General features: G+C 37.7%; 1 protein-coding gene across 1 annotated transcript; it reads left to right on the top strand.

The window, feature by feature from the left end:
• Positions 1 to 1,301: 1,301 nt before the first annotated feature.
• On the top strand, positions 1,302 to 15,098 carry CRLF2 (cytokine receptor-like factor 2). Its single transcript, XM_008938686.1, has 8 exons — positions 1,302 to 1,377; positions 7,570 to 7,681; positions 8,442 to 8,614; positions 10,113 to 10,252; positions 10,959 to 11,121; positions 12,425 to 12,539; positions 13,577 to 13,661; positions 14,826 to 15,098. The coding sequence occupies exons 1-8, from the start codon at positions 1,302 to 1,304 to the stop codon at positions 15,096 to 15,098; spliced, it is 1,137 nt and encodes a 378-aa protein (XP_008936934.1).
• The last annotated feature ends 4,858 nt before the right edge of the window (positions 15,099 to 19,956 follow it).

Raw genomic sequence — 19,956 nt, 5'->3', positions numbered from 1 at the left:
CTCTTTCCCCCAGAAAATGAATAGTTTTAGGAGGTCTGCAGTCCAATGTATTTTACCTGTATAAAAAGCAGGCAGGGACAAATTGTCTCCATCACAGTCAAGACACATGTTCTGGAAAGAAAGACAAAACACATGCTCTGGAAGGTAAATTTGCTTTTAACTCAGATGGGGACCTGTGGGAATTGCCTTGTCCTGGGGAACCAGAGGATTTGGGATTTCTGCCTTCTGCAAAGCTGGCTGTGGAAACCATGAGCAATTTCAGCTTTCCATTAACTGTCATATACGACCTACTTTACTATTTCAGTTCTGTGTTGCTTGCAATTTTAGTTCCAGGAATTAATGCCTTCCTGGAGGAACTTGATCAAAGCAGGGGCTCGACAGTTAACAGAATATTGTATGTGTGTCAGACAGTCATGCTGGGGTTTCCAAGTGTCACTGAGATTTGTATAGAACTTCCTGGGACATGCAATGGATAAGCCAGTGAAAGCAGCCAACCCAAGAAAAGTGAATAGCCAGATCAAAACTGGTATCACATCACCTGGCTGGAGACTTTGATGATATGACAAAGCTGATAAGGATCTTATCTGACAAACACTACTGTTGGATTAAGAGAGTGGGATAGTGTTGGGATAGTCAGCATGTTAGGGAAGGCTCTGAGAGGAATGAAAATAAGCCTAAACAAAAATCATGGCAGCACTTCAGGGTGTATTCCTATCCATGATCCAGCTCCCTACCTAGTCCCAAGTGTGGCAAATGAAATTCTGCACAACCTATTAGAGAAACTGTAGGAAAAAGGTAGTCTAGGGGATGAGATCTCCAAAAGTCAGTATGGTGTGTGTGCCCAGGCCACTCTGCATGCAGCATGACTGTCATTCATCTACCCAAGCACACTCCTGCATCAGAAGAAGGTTTCTGCACTTTTTATGATGCAAGCACAGAAAAAGCTTGACATCAGCTAGGAAACTGAGATGGGAATTGAGCTCTACCATTTATACTTTTACCTGTTGATTCCATAGAGCAGCTTATTTTTGGTGATGCTTAATGAAGGGAAAGACTGTATTTGAGGGAGTAAGCGTGCTTGCCTGTTTCACATGTGCCTTTTTTTTTAACATAGTATGAAGAAGGTGTGCATTCTGAAGTCCTGCACTTCTGATATTTTTTTAGTTAGAGTTGTGTCAAATTTTTATTTCCTGTAGTCATTTCCTCCAGTTCTCTCCAGCTTCTGGTATAAAGTCATCAAATAGTAAAGCTCAGAGATGACGATTACTCATCTCTTCACATTCTGTTGTGTCATTCTAACCATGAAACTCCTCTTTCAAGCATGTTCAATGATCTTCACACTGGGTAACCTGGTGTCTTCTCAGTCACAATCTTCTGGTAAGTTCAAATCCCCAGATATTTATTTAAGAAACTGATATATTAGCAATATTTGTGTACGTACTTTACCTTGTGTGTTACAAAATTCAATACTTTTATTAGTGAAGAGATTCAACCAAACAGAAATTGATATCTAGCAGAGTTGAAAGTGGATTCTAAAAAAGAAAGATAAATTTCTATGACAATTTTCTAATTAAAAATAAGTGCAGAACTTGCTAAGCTTGTGTCTATTCTTTAAGCAGAGCTACTTAGTGTCAAAGGCAGGTTCTAACAGAGTAGACTGCATTCAACAAAGGTTAGTCTTCACATTGAACACGGATGGATAGAACAGATCCCAAGTAAGACTTCATCACTTAATATTCTGAACGAATGAACACAGTGGGAAAATATCCAGCAATATCTTGCACCTGAGAAAACATCAAGGTAAAAATATTATTAAAGAGCAAAATTAATAAAGGCATTAAAATCTGGTTATTTGGCTACCTAAATATAAGAACATCTCTAGGTCATGTGTTTGCCTGCAATGCTATTACTTACAGCTTGCCAAAGATAACTGGATTAATACAGAAATCAAACATAAAGCCCAACACATAGACTGATAATGAAATTTTCACTCTTCTTAATTTATCACAAGTTCCCTGTCACTCATTTTATAAGGAGAAAGGTATACTTTAAAGTTATGCTTTTGTATTATCATTCTAAATCAGCTCTCTGTTCTGCTGTACATGCAGTAAGTACCATTTTCAGCAGTGCCTGCCTCTCCAGTGTTAATTGCTCCTGTGAGTCAGTGGTTCTCCTGTAAGGGGACATGACTCTTCCCTGGCCTGAGAAGACAACCACCTACAGCCATGCTGTACTCATGGCATGACTCCGTGGGACAAAAGTTTAAAATGACAGTTTTGATGCTTATTTGATGTAAAGTGTCACGATGGCTAGCAATGGTTGGTGATATTCTGGAAAAGAAAATAATCTGATAGGTTGTAAGAATTGCGCTATAAAGATTGTCTTATCTCAAAATGTTTATTAAAAACTCTCTTGCTGTCTTGTTCCTTTTCTTGAAAAGAGTTGTATTCAGTCTCTGTCCTGTGCATTCAGCTCAGCAGTCTTGTGTGCACAGAGTTGCACTTTTGTCTACGTATGTTCCTGTTAGTGAAATGAAACTGTTCTCATAGATAAGTAGTGTTCAGGATAACTAACGAGTGTAGGCTCAGGTCTGAGTCTTGCTCTCCAGTACTTTGTACTGCAGTACAATGTGCTGCAGTATGTGGAAGTTCAACATGTGGTTACTTATCAGCTTTCATCAGTGTAAGGAAATCAAAAGTGGTTTTAATTTCTTTTATGTTTCAGTGAGTTTACAACAGTTCCCGTACATGCATGTTCCATTCTTTTATCTTTGCAGATTAATATTCTGCCTCCCTTTTTTCTCTTTTTTGATCTGTTCCATGACATTCAGCCTTTTTACAATGTTCCCTTTCAATAGCATTTTTTCTCAGTAATAAACTTTGAAAAGTTGCTTGGAGGTGGAATGTACTTGCTCATATTCTTGCTCATGGTTGTGTCGACTTAATTTATTGTTCAAGGAAATTTTTTTTTCCCCAAAAAAGTACTTTCTCCACACACCATAGTGGTATTTTCCATGCTTCTCTCTCCTGTCATCTAGTCCAACCCCCCCCGCAATAAGCAGGGACATCTCAAACTAGATCAAGCTACTCAAAACTTCATCTAGCCTGATCTTGAATGTCCTCAGAGATGGGGCCTCCACCACCTGTCTGGGCAACCTATTCCAGTGGTCTATCATGAGAGTACTGAAGAACAGGATACTGAAGAACTTCTTCCTGATGTCTAACCTAAATCTCCCCTTTTCTAGCTTAAAGCCATTACCCCTCATCCTGTCGCTACAAACCCCTGTGAACAGTCCCTCCCCTGCTTCCTTGTAGGCCCCTCTCAGGTACTGGAAGTTCACTATAAGGTCCCCCCGGAGCCTCCTCTTCTCCAGGCTGCACAACCCCAACTCCCTCAGCCTGTCCTCACTGCAGAGCTGCTCCAGCCCTCTGATCATTTTTGTGGCTCTCTGCTGAACATGCTCCAACAGCTCCACGTCCTCCTTGTGCTGGGGGCTGCAGAGCTGGACACAGGACTCCAAGTGAGGTCTCACCAGGGAAGAGTAGACTGGCAAACTAGTCTTACTAGTCCCTGTATAGTTTCACTAGAAATGTAGACTTGGATAATTCTACCTGAGTTCTTCCATCATAAAGAAAGGGATAGAAATAGTCCCCTCTATTTTCTCTCTTTTTTTTAATCAAAAGATATGTATGATTCCACCTCCAGAAGTATAGGTGCATAGCTGGTTTAAAACAAAACAAAACAAAACAAAACAAAAACAAACAAAAAACGAAAAAGAAAGAAAGTAAGCACCCTTTCAGTTAAAGGCAAAGGAAAGGTCATCAGAAGGTTTCAGATAACCTGTACATGACCTCAGAGGATTTCGTGCCAATTTAATCTAAACTAAAAAACTTCACTTAGGCTATGCATGTTATACTTTTTCATGTTGAACTGTGAATTATGTAATATATAACTGATATAATTTTAAAAGATGCATGCAAATATTTACTGAACTTTTATATAAAACACAGCTCATACTACATTCAGAAAGGCTACAAACCTCAGGAAGTCACAAAGCACAGCAGAAAGTTGCCCTGACTAGAAATCCCAAAATACAGCCTTTAATAATAAAATATTGGGAAAGCCTTCTCTGTCCTACCTATCTTTAAAATTATATTCACACTGTTTCGTTAACAAAGTTCTTAAAATCTAGAGCATGGGAAAGAATATATATATATATTACCAGATGTTTATTACCATTTCTGTTTCATTTCTATTAAATGGCTCTATTTATTGCTAAAGTATTTAATAATATATTACTTCCCTTTTTAGTACATAAATAACTGCAGTTGCTAGAATTTATATCGAAATGTCAAAATCTCAGAGTTTCAGTTTATAATATGTAAGGGTTTTGCAGAAAAGGATCGTGATCCTAGAAAAATCTATATGTATTGTTAAGGTGATGTGCTCTGAGTAATCCTGCTGATGTCAAGTGGACTACTCAGAGTGTGCAAAGTTAAGTCTATTGATAAATCACTACAGGACTGAAACCAAACTGATACTCTTCTCTGTCACATAAAAAAGTACTAATTGCCAAACCAAACATTTAGTCTGCATCTCTGACTTGCAACCTCTAACAGTATTATATATCTATGATGAGATGACAAAAAAATAGAGAATAATGAACATTGTTCAAGGTTCAGGATGACTTGCTGGCTTTTTTTTTGCCTTCCAACAAGCAAAAAACCCCTCGGGTTTTACTTAGTGTCCACTCTTTAGTGCGTGGCAATCCCATGCAGTCCCTCTGATTTCATTAGTATCCATCTCTAGAGTTAAATACACCTCAATGAATGCACTGTGAGTTTGAAGATATCAAATACTCCATTAAAAAAAGACTTTATGGGATTCAGAATTTTGATGCTGGTATCTTTTCTGTGTTGAAATTGAGGAAAAATGTGATACTCTTAAAAAGGATTTCAACAGTTGGCCTGTACAGCTAGGATATTCTAGATTACCACTTTACCATCTTACTTGTATTTTAATCTGACTTGTATTTCTCATCTCGCAGTGTCAGGGTTGTGGGGTATGTAGCCACAAGTTCAAAGAACTTCCTAAGCACACACCACCTATTTGAGGTGCAAGCTCAATATAAATGTTGGCATCACACTTTTTCTCAGGTGTATACAAAAAATTTGCATGAGCAAATTCTTTGTACTCACTCTCACAAGTAGTGAACCTGTGCTGTGTGTTAATTTCACCCATTTTCATATAAACATATTTTTAAAGAAAAGTTATTTGTGCTGCTCAATAAGTGGAAATTCATTCAGAAAACGTAAGCAGGACTATATCATTTTACTGCTCTAAACTTGGAGGGATAAAACTCATAGTATTGCAGTGTTTTCATCTTGGAGTTATTTAAAATAAACTTGTCTCTCCTTTCTTCTCTTCTTTTAATGATATTGGCTATTTAGGTTATGAACTATTTTTTCCCTCTTTCTCCCTTTTTTTCTGTACCTGTACAGCCCTTGTCTGAACACCTCAGAGTTATTAGAGCCATTTTTTCACAGCAAATTCTACATCACTCCCCTGAATATTTACTGATCATTTGACATCTGCAAGCACCTATTTTTCACCAGTAAAGTTACCTCTTTGCTTTACATGCCCTTCCCAACCTCAGATACTCACAGCTCTGTGGTACTGAGCAACCTGAGACTAGTACCATATATAAAACTAACTCGTATCTTTTGCTTAACACTAGAAATCAATGCAAACAGATCATTCACCTCTTGGGCCAACTGCTGCAACCTCACAATTGGAGAGCAAGGGGATAAATGTTGGGTGCTGAGCCTAACCTCCAAATAATGGACAAATCACCACTGTTTTTCTAGTGGACTGCCCAGCTGCCCAAGTTCAAATGAGGGTTTTGAGTTGACGACCTTTGTCTAGTGAGGGTCCTGGCACAGCCTGGATTAGGTGGCTATGCCCAAGATAGAACTCTCAGGTACTCACTGTTTGTTATGTCCTTCTGGCCGGACTACATGCCTCTCTGCCTAGTGTATGGCCTATTTGAAATCCTTTTGTCAAGCCTAGGAAGATACATTTTTGATAGCTCTTGATGTTTTTAAGTTCTGGTTTTGCTTCAGCATGTAATACTACTAACTTCTCTATACCTCAGGAAAGAACATGAGATTTTCAGTTTGAGAAAACAATACAGAACAAGCCTGCAGGCATTAGTTAGGAGATAGAGAAGTAAGTTTCAAGTCCTTGAGTAACAGCAGAATCTTTTTTACCAGAGCTCCATAAAACATGTAGCAGGGACCTGCAGCTAGATCTACCCAGTGTCTCTTGGATTTCTGTCATAACTGTCTTGAATGTTAGTGACAAAACATGTTGCAATACGATTACACCTATACAAAAATGTTCTGACAAACAGACAGCTTGAAAAATCTAGATGCAGAGATACAGTCATGAAACCAGGCTAACTGGTTTCTTGAACTCACATGCCTCTCTCACATTCTTAGTGTTGGTTATGAAACAAAAAATCACATCCATGAGGATAGTTAGGCCTGATTCCAAAGAGCATTCAGGATCACTGTATGTGATAAAAAACTAATGAGAAATGTTTTAATATTTTTCTACTTTAAACCCCATCAAAAGTAGAGAGTGGTATAAAATGTAGATAACAATCAAGCCTAAAATTCTCTATTCTCCTGTTAGGCGGGACTATTCCATCAAAAGTTTTTAGTAGTAAACGGTAGTCTGCAAATTTTACCCTCAAGTGGTTATTTGCTGGTATTCAAGACACATTTTCATCCTCTTTGTTCATTCAAGTAAGTGGAAGTTCACATCTTATTGAGCGCAAAATGAATAATTTGTCCCTCTCCTTGATATAGACTAGATTCTGCATTCTTAATTTCTCCATATTTCAGTGTCATATTTGTCTTCAGTATCTGATTTCAGAATCCTGATGGACACAGTTTTAAAATGTCTGTGTACCTAGCAAGAATGATAACAAAGAGAAGGTCAGAAGAGGAAACAAAACCTGTGTGCAGTCAGAGGACATTAAACGATCTTGCCTGTCCGTAAGGTGTAATTGGCCAGAAGCACACAGATCCAATATGCAGTACACCTGCTTGTGCTGGTCTGGCCTGGTTCCTCTGAATCTTGATCTAGTCTTGACCTGCAGTGTTAGTCCCTTGTTTCTTATAGTAAACTTTTGACACGGGTTTCATGTGGCACTAGTTCCCAAATAGTTTTCCTTAGCAGGAAAACCTTAGCAGGTATTATGTGGGAAAATTTGCCTTACAAACCCCTTTGCATTGCATACGTATGAACCAGTCCATACCTTTTGGCCCAGGGACTGTGGGGTGCTCTCTGGCCTTGCTATGCATGCTTTCATTGTGCTATTTTTAAATTCTAATTAAACCTCTCTTGGTTATTTTATTATGTTTCCTTGCATTTTAGATATTCTTGCATCTTCTTATTTTGTGATCATCTTAGTCTATTGCATACAGATCTTGATTGCCTACTAATGTCCACGGATGCTTCTCATACTGCTGAAATCATATTCTCTGTCAATGTCCCGGGCAGGCTGGAAAGATGCTATCAACACCACAATAATCAATTTCAATAATGAGAAGATGAAGATCACATGGGCAGCAAGAGAACAGTTTCCTGGCGAGAATGTATCATTTTCTTATACGTGAGTGTTGACACTGCCTATTCTTCTCTTCTTAAAGGATTTACTTTGGAAGGCTGAAATACGTAAGTTCTTTTGAGACTTCTGTGAACTGTACCTGAAAATGCTTTTAACATTCGTTAATCATCCAGCATGAAGACTGGTTATACTCATAACCTGCTACATAAGTGTGCAAATCAATAAGCTTGCTGAATCGTCAGTCACAACAGATGTTAAATGGAAGATTTGTCCCTCTTCTGTCTTTGTGCTAAGTGCTAATGCTAATTACGCTATTGAAAGTGGATTTTCCACATATGTATGTATATTTTCCTTATTAACTCATGTCATTAATGACCACCAGAAATTTAACGTTTTGGTTAAAGACAGCCATAATGCTTCATCCTCCCTTTTCTTTCTGGGTGGTATATGTGAAGGAACTTTCAGCAGTATAGTCTTGGAAACAGGTTCATGGAAACATTTGCCAGAGAAATGAATTCTTTTCTTAGAAAACAACAATAACAACATCATGTAGGAAACTTGTCAATTTTGGACTGCATCAGAACTAATGACTAGAAAGTCAGTGATGTTTTGGTAATGAATTCCCTTATACACCTATGAAATTTGCCACTTCAAGAAAACCCACACACAGACCTTCCTCTGTAGGAGCCTTTGAAAAGAAAGAAAAAAAAAATTAAAAAGAAAGATTAACGAGTAGTAATGAAAAGGAGTTAACTTGTGTTAACTGGTGAGAGTGTTTCATTTACCAGTTTTAATTCCATTATAGATTTGATGAAGACAAGCACAAAGTTTGGAAATCATGTCCTACCTATTTATTGGATGAAGATTACAATTCTGGATGTCTTTTTAAGACAGAAGGACCTACCCTCGCCATCTCTATTAGAAACAGCAATGGGAGCGAAGAGCTTTTTTCTAAAAGACTAAAGTCTGATTTTTATAGTGAGTATGTAAAATCACAGCTATGTTGGTGTATAAAATGCTGTTAGTGTGTGTGCCAAACCCATAGTTATTTCAAGCTGATTTTCACCCCTTGCTCTCATCGGTAGTTACACAGGCCTGCGTGCAGCTGCAGCTAAGCATGTTTACATGGCATAGTCAGATGTGTCCCAAAACACAGTTTTAAAATCACAATGAAAATACTAATATGGGTGTGCTTAATCTAGTGCAGACTAGCTCAGTATTCATATCAGGAAAATGAATAAAAGTTGATACTTTCTTGTCTTGGTGCTGGCTGTGTGACCTTTCTTGTATTTTCAACCTTCCATTGATTTGTCATCTTTTGTGGGATGTGAGGTAGCAAAGTACTTATCAAAAGGGCTGTCATAAAACCATCATGAGATGTCAATAGAAACCAGTTGAGTGGCTCTGGTGCAGTTTGTCAGAATAAAAGAGACATCTTCCTGCTAGCAGTGATAAAATGTTTTATTAAATCCCTGCTGTCCCCAAATACATACTTCTTATCTTGCATGAGATTAATTATCAAAATCTTTTGGAATTTCATGTGTTACAGCATTTAAAGAGAAGGGATTTTTTCGTATAGAAATCACACAGAAAATATGCAACACAGAATTATCTGAAAATATATATGTATTCCAAAGGCATTATTAAAATTTATTCACAATATTTTAGCAAAAGGGATTAAACAAAAACCTGTTAAGATGTCTAACTTTGGAAATACTTTTATACCTCTTAATTTTACCAATTATGGAAGGCTTCAGCTTGATCCTCAAATTCTGGCTATTAAACACCCACTGATAGGAAGAATTTCAAAAGGGTTAGATAACAAAGTACAAATATCAAAGATCAGACTTAAGCCTTTAAATTAGGAAGGCAGAATTTTCATAATACAAAAAGGCAGCTAGAGGAACTAAGAAAGCAGGTAGCACTCTTTTCACCTCTTTATTTCCCACTACTGAAGACTATCTACATAGATCAAACCATTGCCTACTCTTTGGACTATCTAAAAACAGTGATAGGCAGATTTGTGTGTGCACAGGTGGGCACTCAGTGATTTTTGCACCCCAGTAATATCCCACGTAACCTCCAGCAGCTTGACAAGTGTGTCTTGTAGCTTTTATGATACAAAATTTGTCAGTCTTTCCAATGAAGATGCCTCCTTCTCTCTCTTGATTGCAGGGAGGATGAGTAGATTAGAGCACTTCTTAAGTACTTGCAATACGTTCCTGACACGAGGTAATATCTACCTTTGAATGTGGCACCTCAGATGTGAGCAGTGTCATGGTGTAAAGCTCCATTTTGATGTTTAACAAGGACTTCATCTACAAAAGTACATTCTCCAAGAGGAAAGTCCACCTTCTTCACTTACTACGAAGAAAAAACATTGAGACAAGGAACAAATAACAATAATTTTAACTACAAAGGACTTCCTTTTTTTTTTAAGAGAGATTGTAACATAATTTGTTTCTCTTCTTCTTAGTTAAGCCAAATCAACCAGAAAATGTGACCTTCTTCTGGAAAGAGGACACTGTTACTGTAAGCTGTAATAAACCAGAAAAATCTGTAAAGTGCTTGAGACTTGAGCTTCAGTACAAAAGCAAGTTTGACAAAGAGTGGCACGTAAGTCGGACATGATATTTTTAATCAAGATTGGAAGGAGCTGAAAGTAGTATCTCCATAAAATATAAAAGAGAATAATTTTCAAATTGTTCTCCCATTCTACATTTCCAAATATAGTAGCAAAACCCAGATTTTTAGGATCCTGGATCCCTGACATGTCAGAAATAATTTATTTGTTGAGTCACCACCCAAAGAGCTGAGGACAGTCTAAGGGAAAGGTCATACATTCAGAACAGAAGAGTTTTCAAAGACAAAAGCAGAGTAGAGAAAAGAGAGAAAAAAAGGAAGAAAAACCCCAAGAAACAGAGTGAAAGAAAAGGTGACACAGAATTTTTATTTATATTAAAGTTAACTGTTAAATATTTCCAAACATTGCTTCATTGACTTAAACCTTTGCAGTCTCAAATATAACTTGTAAAAATTGGATACATCAAAGTGTCTTTGCATACTGTAAATATGCACCTGTAACATAGTGCACTGTGTAATGATTCTTATAACCTTCAACTCCATATCAAACAATGAGGAACGAATATGAATAGTGAAAAGTCAGTCAAGAAACAGAATTCCTCACAACTCTGAGAAGTTAAAATTTTCTGAAGTCTTGGGTTGACCTGTCCCTTGTCCTGGTTGTAACCATGACTGGGTGCAGCTTTCTTAAGCACTGTCTTGAAAAACAGAACTAACAACGATACACTTTCCTTCTCAGTCCAGAACTTCTAAGTGTTGCAGTGTTGGGGAGCAAGGCCTTGACCCACGGAAGTGTTATTCTTTCCGGGTCAGACTGAAGAGACTAGTACCCTTCTGCAACGTAGTCAACTATAGCAGTGACTGGGAAGCAGAAACCTTTTGGATGAATGGCACGTTATTAGGTAACAGCAGTGTTACATTCATATGTTGTCTTAAGCACAAATGGGGAAGGGGTGACTGCTAAAGAGACTGGGAACATGCAGCAAATTAATGTTACACCATTGTGCTCCATCTTCTGCTACGAAAGCAAGTTTGTATGGATGTCTAGCTGCCCATGTTTAACTCCTGTCCAGTTTGTTCTTGATGACCCATAATATTGTCGTTTTGTACCATAAGCATCAAAGTTAAAACTGTCCTTACAATTTGTGTTACATCAGTGTCTAGGGTTCACCAATGACAGCAATGTCATGCATGTGGGGAGAGGGGGTTAGGGGAGTCGTATGCCCACATACAATATATGGACATCAAACCTGAACTCTAAGAAAATCGTGGATCCCTCATTTTTGAAGGCAGCTTGTTTTGGAAGTAGATCCAATTGAACTACAAGACCAGAAGTCATAGCAGTCTGATGCTCACATGTGTTGAAGTGATCAAAACATGAAGGATGGGGAAAAAGAGATGAAATGGAAACAAAGTCAGTATCAGCACTGCTTTCCCACCAGACACATTTAACTGAGTATGATTGACTTAATTTAGATATTTGATGGAAACAGTATTTCTACTGGTTATCAAAACCAAAACAGAACTTTGCTGTAGTAAAGAAAAGGCTGTACACCATCCCAACACATTCATGTCGTACCAGCTAAGCACAAGGTGCCACTCACTAGGCTTTATCAGGTCTATGAGACACACAGAGGTACAATGTACTGAGATCACCTGAGGAAAATCTGTACACACAAAGCTGGGATGAAAACCTGAGCATAGGTACATGTAGCCTGTGTACTAGCAGTAGCTTTAGTGCTAAGCTCCAGAGAAATCTCCTCCTTCATGTAAACTACAAGCCTGCAAATGCGTCCTCATGTGTGGCTGGCAAATGCCCTTAAGAAAACACAGAGGACACCTGTGAGAGATGAGCACATTACAGCCCTATCTGCAAGGATGGAAAACACAGAAGAGAGGGACTAATGGTTCTGTCACTCTTGGTGCCACTGGATCAGAAGTGACACTGGCACACCCCTTCACCAGGGCAAACACTCCACTTCGTGTTTGGCAAAGGATGGCTTTTCTTTCCAGTTTCAACTGAACAATTGAACTTACCTCATTTGGTCTTCATATTTTTTTTCTGTTTTTTAATGTTTGGGTGTTTTTTTGTTTGTTTGGTTGGTTGGTTAGTTTTTTTTAAGAAAAGTCAGTGTTCTAGCATGATTAGAATATTTACTGTTAAAGAAAAAAAAATAATCACTTTTTTTTGATGATTATTCCTAGATTCATGTGATGACAATATAAAATCTCAGTCAAACACAGTAATTATTTTAAGTTGCTTGCTGGCAGTACTTCTAATGATGCTTCTCCTTGTGATTCTTCTGTGTAAATGGCAGAGGTAAATATAATTTTACTGGTTACTACTAAATAACAATGTCAGGAAAATAGAGCTATCATTCAGGATCAGGTCTCTTAGCACTCAAAATTCTTATCTGACAAATCAAGTCATCATGAAGATGTAGAGGTCAGTAGCTTAATTAATATATGCGGGGTAATGTAACCTAGCCTTCCAAACCCCAAGCCCTTTGATTTTCAAAACCAGAACAACTCTGGTAAAATACAAGGTTTCAGGATAAAATTCTCTCTTCCACTTAATTTCTCCTCTATTTTATAACTCTAGTTAAATCCCAAGAAGCTAATTATTTTGGTTATTTCTTCAGAACTGACATCCTATTGTGCAACTTTCATCAGACTCAATGCTTATTTGCAGTAGGTGGAGGTAAGCTTGGGTGCATGCAACTTCAACAAGATTGTATCAATACTTGGATTTGCAGCTGAATTACTCTGTTCATGTTCAGAATCTACAGTTTATTAAAAACCAAACCACTAAACAACAAATAAAGTCTGCAAAGACCCCTCATTTTATCTTTTCCAGTGGGGGAAAAAAAAGAAAAAAAAAAGCCAAAAATGTAGTAATTTCAGAGCTGAGGCTACATGGGACTCTGATAACATTTTTAGAAAATGTTGATTTTTTTCTCCAATAATCCTGTATTTCAAATTTACACTTGTGTTCTCTAAGTTAGAAAATACAGCTGGTTGCTGCACCATCTTCCCTGCCTAGGGGAATGTGGCCAGGGAATGTAAAGCTCTGACTGCTGTGTGGAGAAGAACGGCACTTGCCATTTTAGCTGGAAGTTTGTATATAGTCAGATTTTCCTAGGATGAGGTTGAAAATCCAGCAGGAAAATCACTCTTAGCCTGATGACATTACCATAACTGCTTTTTTGACTTTGGAACATATTTAAAAGAAGTCAAGCCTAGGGTACTGTTATGTAAAATGGATGTGTGGCTGCAGAACTGTGCTGAAGTATAGTTTTGTATGAATGAATATGCTGTAAAAAACCATCAGTCTGTATTTTTCTTTCCTCTTCTCAGGCTTCAGAAGTCAGTCATGCCTGCTATACCGGATCCAAAATACATGTTTGCTGATCTCTTCAATGATCATAATGGAAACTTCCAGGTAAACATTCCATCCCTAGCAAGGCTGTAAACTCTGCAGTGCTGAGAATAATTTGAAAGTAGCTACTGATACTTGGTCTGCACAAATACTAACACAAGCACTCTCTGGCGTAAGAGAAAAGTCCTTATGTGTACAACATCACCAAAAGGATCCACAGAGCAAATATTAGACCTCATAAAATCAGCACAGAGCTGCTTTGACACTGTGAAAAAGACATACTATAGAAAGAGAGAAAGGAATTGCTGGAGAAGAGTTTAGGTGTGTCCAGAGGTGCAATATCCAGTGAGATGCCATTACGGTGTTTGCGTTCATTCCTGCATGTGACAGCTCAGAGTTTGCTTCAACCTGATCATGCTTTTTATGTTTGTGATGTGCTGTAGGCAGTGATGGCACTCATGCCTTTGGAGTCATCAGTCACAGTAGGAACCATACACACTTCTTAGCCACAGAGGTGTGTATGGTCTTTAAACCTTTAGACATGAAATGTCAGTCAGATGAATAAGCCACAGTTTTTGGTTTTGATTTCTCACCACTCCTAAAACCCATGACATCACATAAGTCATGTATTTTTCTGCATTAATTGGTCTTTATCTTAATTACTACTAAGTTTCCTCTGAGTGGAGAAAGTTCCAATATTTACATTTTCAAACCCAGCGAAAATATCAAAGACTAGTAATAATGTTTCAGTGACAAACTGAAAACTTTCTGTGTGTGAGATAGCTTTAAACTGAAACCGAAGAAGAAAGATATAAATGCAAATAGATACTGAAGCTTTAATACAGAAGTGCTATGTTGCTTAAATCTCCATGTGGACTCAGTTTTAATTTAGATTACGTCAGAGCTTGAGTCAAAGAATGCATGAGTCTATCAAGGAGGAAACATCCTTATTTGGTTTTCTGGTTATATATGAAGATGTATTTAATGTGGTCTCAACAATAGGAGGAGTTTGTATGCATTTGTGAAATCCTGTCTGCTTTCCTCCCTTTCTGCCTGTCTTCCATCCTGCTATCTTAAGTCCTGCTTGTCTATATTGTTTCCTTTTCATCTTGTCCATTGTGGCTTATCCTGGAAAGATGTTATTACTAAAGAAAACCTTTAGTACAGCCAGGTTTCTTTTGATTAATATGCCACTCCTTGCCAACATCAACATTTTCATGTTTCTAGGAATGGATAGACAAAACTGATCATGCAGTGGTGCAAACCAAACTAGAATATGAAGAGCCAGAGTGCATCATTGAGGCAGAAAGCCAACAAGAAGATGAGAAGATCAGTGAAAAACAGTGGCTTCAGGAAAAAATATTCACTTTTTCAGGAGCAGCTGAAAATAATGACCCCAAAACAGCTCAGATTGCCTGTCTGATGCCAACACCCAGCACTATAGCTTCTTTTGCTGGCTTCCAGATTTTAATGAACGATGACATGTATGTGATGTTATAAAATCTGCATAATACAGAAGGTGTTAGGGAGTTATGTAAAAGATCCTGATGAGTTTAGGAGAGTGGCTGAACAGAAAAGCCTGTTACAAGTATGTTCACACTAGGAAAGACACTAGGCTGTGTTACCTCATTTCTGATTGGTACTTTCCCAGCACTTAGAATTACAGGCTCAGCATTTGAAACCAACTCCAGATCATTTCTAAAGTTAGGATCTGTTGTTCCAATTTGGCTTTATTTCTAAAGCTAAAGCGAGGCCCATTTTCCTGCTATGGACAGGAGAGAAGAAGAGCTTTTCCACAATACATGTTTGCAGAGCTGAAACTCAGACTGCACTGTTACTCTTCCCAAATTAAGAGAGAAACAAAGGGGTTTTTCTGCTAATGATCTTTGTCTCACAAAGACCAAACCATATACTGCTCATTTTCACAGTGTTTGGATATTAATTTGCAAGTCCCTCTAGATTAGAAGCGCCTGTTTTTGTAAGCTGCTTCTCTTACTTTGTGCTGTGTTCCATGCATCAGAAGTTTTATAAGGAGAATGAATAAGCCCCATGTCTAAGAACAGAAGAGTGAGGATGAGTGTTGAGTTACATTTTACCATGCAAGTAGTGCTGCCTAGGCAGCTTCCTCCAGAACAGCAGGGCTTCATGGTCTTTGTAGGACTAAGCAATTTCTTCTAGAAAGTTAATGTTCATTTTGAACAGTTTTTATATTTAACTAAGTCTTATTTATTTCAAAATATTTTTTTTAATGCAATTAGCAGCTGTAGACCCAAATCAGGAATCCTTATTGATATTGAATAGTCCAGCCTCTTGTTCTCAAACTATGTTCTAAAGTTTTCTAAAGACACCACCTTTTTAAATAGTCTAGTTGTAAATTAACAAAGCGATATACTGTGCAATTAAACCTCAGAAAAAAAAAAATCTTGACTATCCTGAGTTTCCCTGTATCACTTAGATTACACACACTATTTGAAAGCAAATTTTGTAAAGAAGTTGAAGTGCTAAAGGTATCTATGATTTGGGTAAGGTCTTGTAGAGATACTGTGATTATATGTTGAATTAGCTCCAGTTATTTACATGGATAGCAGTCATTTATCAGTTGACTAAGTCTTGTCAGCTGCATATTTATGTTGACATATTTATAGTGTAACTTGGAAACATCAGAAAATTACAGTGATTATTAAATATTTTTAATTCACTCCTTAAAAAACTTCAACTCTAGATCTCTTTTGAAATAGTAAATAGTAATATGCATCATTAGGTCTCAAAATCTGTTTCTAGGTGACCCAATTTGCTGTACAAAGAAATATCTGGAAATTTTCAGCTCAGTAAACGGGAAACTCAACTGGAAGCAAAATTCAGGTACATTCCCTAAGTTTTTTTCTTGATATTAGCTCAGATTTGATTGTTCATTGACAAGATTAACATGCTAAGAAAGGTTTTACCATAATTTTTAAAACATTTCGGCCTTTTCCTATCTAAATCAGATGTGTACAAATTTTTGAGGGCCTTTTGTACACCTCAGATTTCTGGATTTATTTATTTTTTTTAATAAGGTTACCATGCTCAATTTCAACAGCATCATAAGAATTCAATGGTTTTTAAACTAATGTAAGCTGCATATAATTTGGTAAGCAGAATTTAGCTCAGCTCAGCTTGGCTCTTCTCATCTGATACAAGTTGCCATTATTGCATGAGAACCAAAGAAATGACAGTGATTTACAACAAACAAGGACCTGTACTCATAATGATTTGAACAACTAAGTAGCAAGTAAAGCCCAGAATGTACTGTTTTGCTGCTGCATATTTGAATCATGCAAACATATGGTTCTCTGCAGAGCTAGATGGGTGCTTTAATTAAGCCACTTTATGTTGAGAAAATATTTTTCTGTCTGAATGCAAAATGCTTTAATATATTTTCCTGAAATTTTACTGTGGAAAAAAATAAAGAAGAAAGTTATGTTGAAGTGTGCTGTTTAAGTGTGTGTTCCTAAGCTGAAATGTTACAGTCATCTAAGTTTTTGAACAGATCATAATTATTTTCTTGTATTTTATAGACATAAAGCTTCTTTTTCTGTATGTATATAACTGTATTCACATTGTATATAACAGGCTAGAAATAAAACAAATAAAACATGTATGGTTCAAATATTTATTTATAAACATCTCCTTACAAAGAAAAGAAAACAGAATTATTGAAATTCAACACAAAATATTTTTTCACAAAAAAAAAAAAATCTATACTTGGGGACCTTTAGAAAAATGACTACAGAATTATGAAGAACATGATTTAAGCAACAGGAAAGGAAATCCCCCAAATACTGATGATGATTCTATCAAGCAAGGTAAATCATGATATATCTGAGAATAGCAACAGTCATTGTTTGTGCGTGTTGGGGTTGCTGGGGAACCCATGCATGTCCCTGAGCTCTGCTCTTCTAGCGCTTGCTGTAGCCCATCTGTGAGGAGGTGTAGACCTGGCACCCCTCAGCCACACCAGACGATGCTTCCCCAGGAAGGATACCTGGTGATCGTGACACCCTCTGCCCCAGCTCCTGTCATGAAGAGCTGGGAGCCAGCATTCCTGGGTACACTCTGACTTCTGGCTGAACCACTGCTCAGTGAAAGATCAGTGACAAGGTCAGTAAGAGTATGAGAAGCTCGACCCAGATAAAGTGTATCTGTGGGGTAGAACAAAATGTCTTTATGAAAATACAATTGTATGGGTTTTTTTTACACCAAATATTAGAAGGTTTGGATGTATCTGGCACTTCAGAGAGGAATACTAGCAAGACAGGTAAGTTCAAGAACACAGCTTTCTTTCAGTTATGCTGTGTAACAAATCACTCCACCTTCACATCATGACTGGTTTCTCCTTTACGACATATTGTTTGAAACTACACCTTTAACTTACACACATTATAGACTTGCAATGGCATCCCTTTGGTCCCAAACAATTCAGGAAACACAGCTTCCTCCCACAAAACTCTTAATCTAAGACTGTGCCAAAATCCTGCACATTATCTTGCTGTTTAAATAAGATGCACTTCTTTACACTGTAAAGCTGAAGATTTCTCATGCACCTTTGCCTTATGGGCTAATGTTCATTTTGCATGAGAGTGCTGGCAGTTCTGTAACAAAATTCAAGAGCCTCTCCTCTCCTCTCCTCTCCTCTCCTCTCCTCTCCTCCCTTCCCATGTCCCAGATGGTCACACAGCTGTGCAGCCCATCTCTCAGAAGAGGCTTGCAGTGATTCATGCAAGCCTACCTACAAATGAGCAAATTAAACAGCCAGACAGGAAAAGACCTGTTCAACTCCCCACAGTGTGAAGAAGGGTACATGGTAACTTTCACATCTTCCTTCTTATTTATTCAGAAGTTGTCATGTTCTTCAAAGGCATGAGTCCCTCAGATGCTACATCTTGTTCTTAATTATATCCCACAGAAAGGAAGAAACTGTGTATCATATGGTAGTCCAGCCTAATTGAACCGTATTTTCCCAACAGCAGAACAAACAGACTGTATATTTATTGCTCATGCAATTTATGTGCTAGCTATACCCGTGCTGAGCCAATTTACATTGATAGATTGAGCATCTATACTGCTTGCTTTGCTTTTGATGTCTGATTTTTAGTGAGAGGAAGAATAGGAGGAAATCACATTTGTTTTTTTTTTAAAACAAGTAACAGGAGTTACTGAAGCCAGTCTAGCAACTGCTGCTTTCCCTTTTTCAGCTGTTTGGGTTTTGTTATTACATGAGTGGTTTTCAATTTATTTGGAAATATGTTCTGCACAATTATCAAATGCATAATTTTGAGCAGAAAATGGTTGCTTCTTTTGTAATGAATCTAGAATTTTCTTACAGTGTACTCATAAAAGCTTTAAAAACCATCCTTGCTTTTTTTTTGGTGACTTACATTTTTACAGTCACTATCCTCAGCTATGCCAAACATAGTTTATTTTTCTTCTCTCTTTTCCTGAAAACAACGTGATCTGCAAGGATGAAAATGGAGGGTCACGCTCACTGAATGCTTGAAAGACTGAACTAGATTAAATCTTTTTTTAAAAAAAAAGCCACATAGGTCTAAACTTGTCAAAATACTAGGGGCAAACATTCAGCATTTTCCACAGGAAAAGAAAATGCGACCCTACTCGACCTTTTTTTCACTGAGTATCTAAGTAGACATCTATCACTGACTAATCTAGTGTTTGAAAGAATGACATTATGCAATGAGAGAAGAAATGCAACAATTCTCTCTTGGATATTTCCTGTAACCATTATGATTTGCAGACTGGATTAGTGTCACTTGCAGGGCTTGCTGCTGCTGCTCATTTTCTTGCTGGCAACTGCTGGCAGAAGACCTTGTGAATGGCAAAGAGGAGTTGTACACTCACTCTGAACAATAACTGCTCCTTGCATGCATCCATGGAGGATCAGAGAGGAGTTCTGATCTTACAAAATGAGAAGCTGTAGCTGTTCGAAGCTCTTCTTTCCTCCTCGCCTGGTGCAGAAGGTCCAGAGGAGCAGGGGGAGGAAGAGTCTGTGTTCCCTCCACACCCCACAGCCCCGCAGGGGATGCTCCATCACAGGCTGCAGACAAAAGAGCCAGTGTCTCTTTCCTAGTGAAATAACACCATTTCTTTCTCAAATTGGAATCCCCAGGATTAGTGACAGGATTCATGTCTACCTGCTCCATGTCTGGAGCTTCTGATTTCCTAGTTTTACAGGATAAATGTGAGAGAGAAACAAAATGCACCGTATTAAAAGAAACCTCCCTCTATCTATATCTAGACAGTCTGAAAATATTATCATAAGAAGGAAAAAAAGGAATCATAGAATCATAGAATAGGTTGGAAG

Source organism: Merops nubicus, unplaced genomic scaffold (assembly GCF_000691845.1).
Source record: "Merops nubicus isolate BGI_N331 unplaced genomic scaffold, ASM69184v1 scaffold6754, whole genome shotgun sequence".
NCBI classification, from domain to species: Eukaryota; Metazoa; Chordata; class Aves; order Coraciiformes; family Meropidae; genus Merops; species Merops nubicus.
Note: the sequence above shows the minus strand (reverse complement) of the source record. Positions and strands in the feature narration are given on the sequence as shown.

What these genes read in the sequence shown, in the direction of transcription:
- CRLF2 (XM_008938686.1), top strand. Translation starts at nt 1,302, where the DNA reads ATGAAACTCCTCTTTCAAGCATGTTCAATGATCTTCACACTGGGTAAC. An exon ending in TTCTCAGTCACAATCTTCTG is followed by an intron (nt 1,378 to 7,569) that starts GTAAGTTCAAAT and finishes TGTCCCGGGCAG; the next exon opens with GCTGGAAAGATGCTATCAAC. An exon ending in AATGTATCATTTTCTTATAC is followed by an intron (nt 7,682 to 8,441) that starts GTGAGTGTTGAC and finishes ATTCCATTATAG; the next exon opens with ATTTGATGAAGACAAGCACA.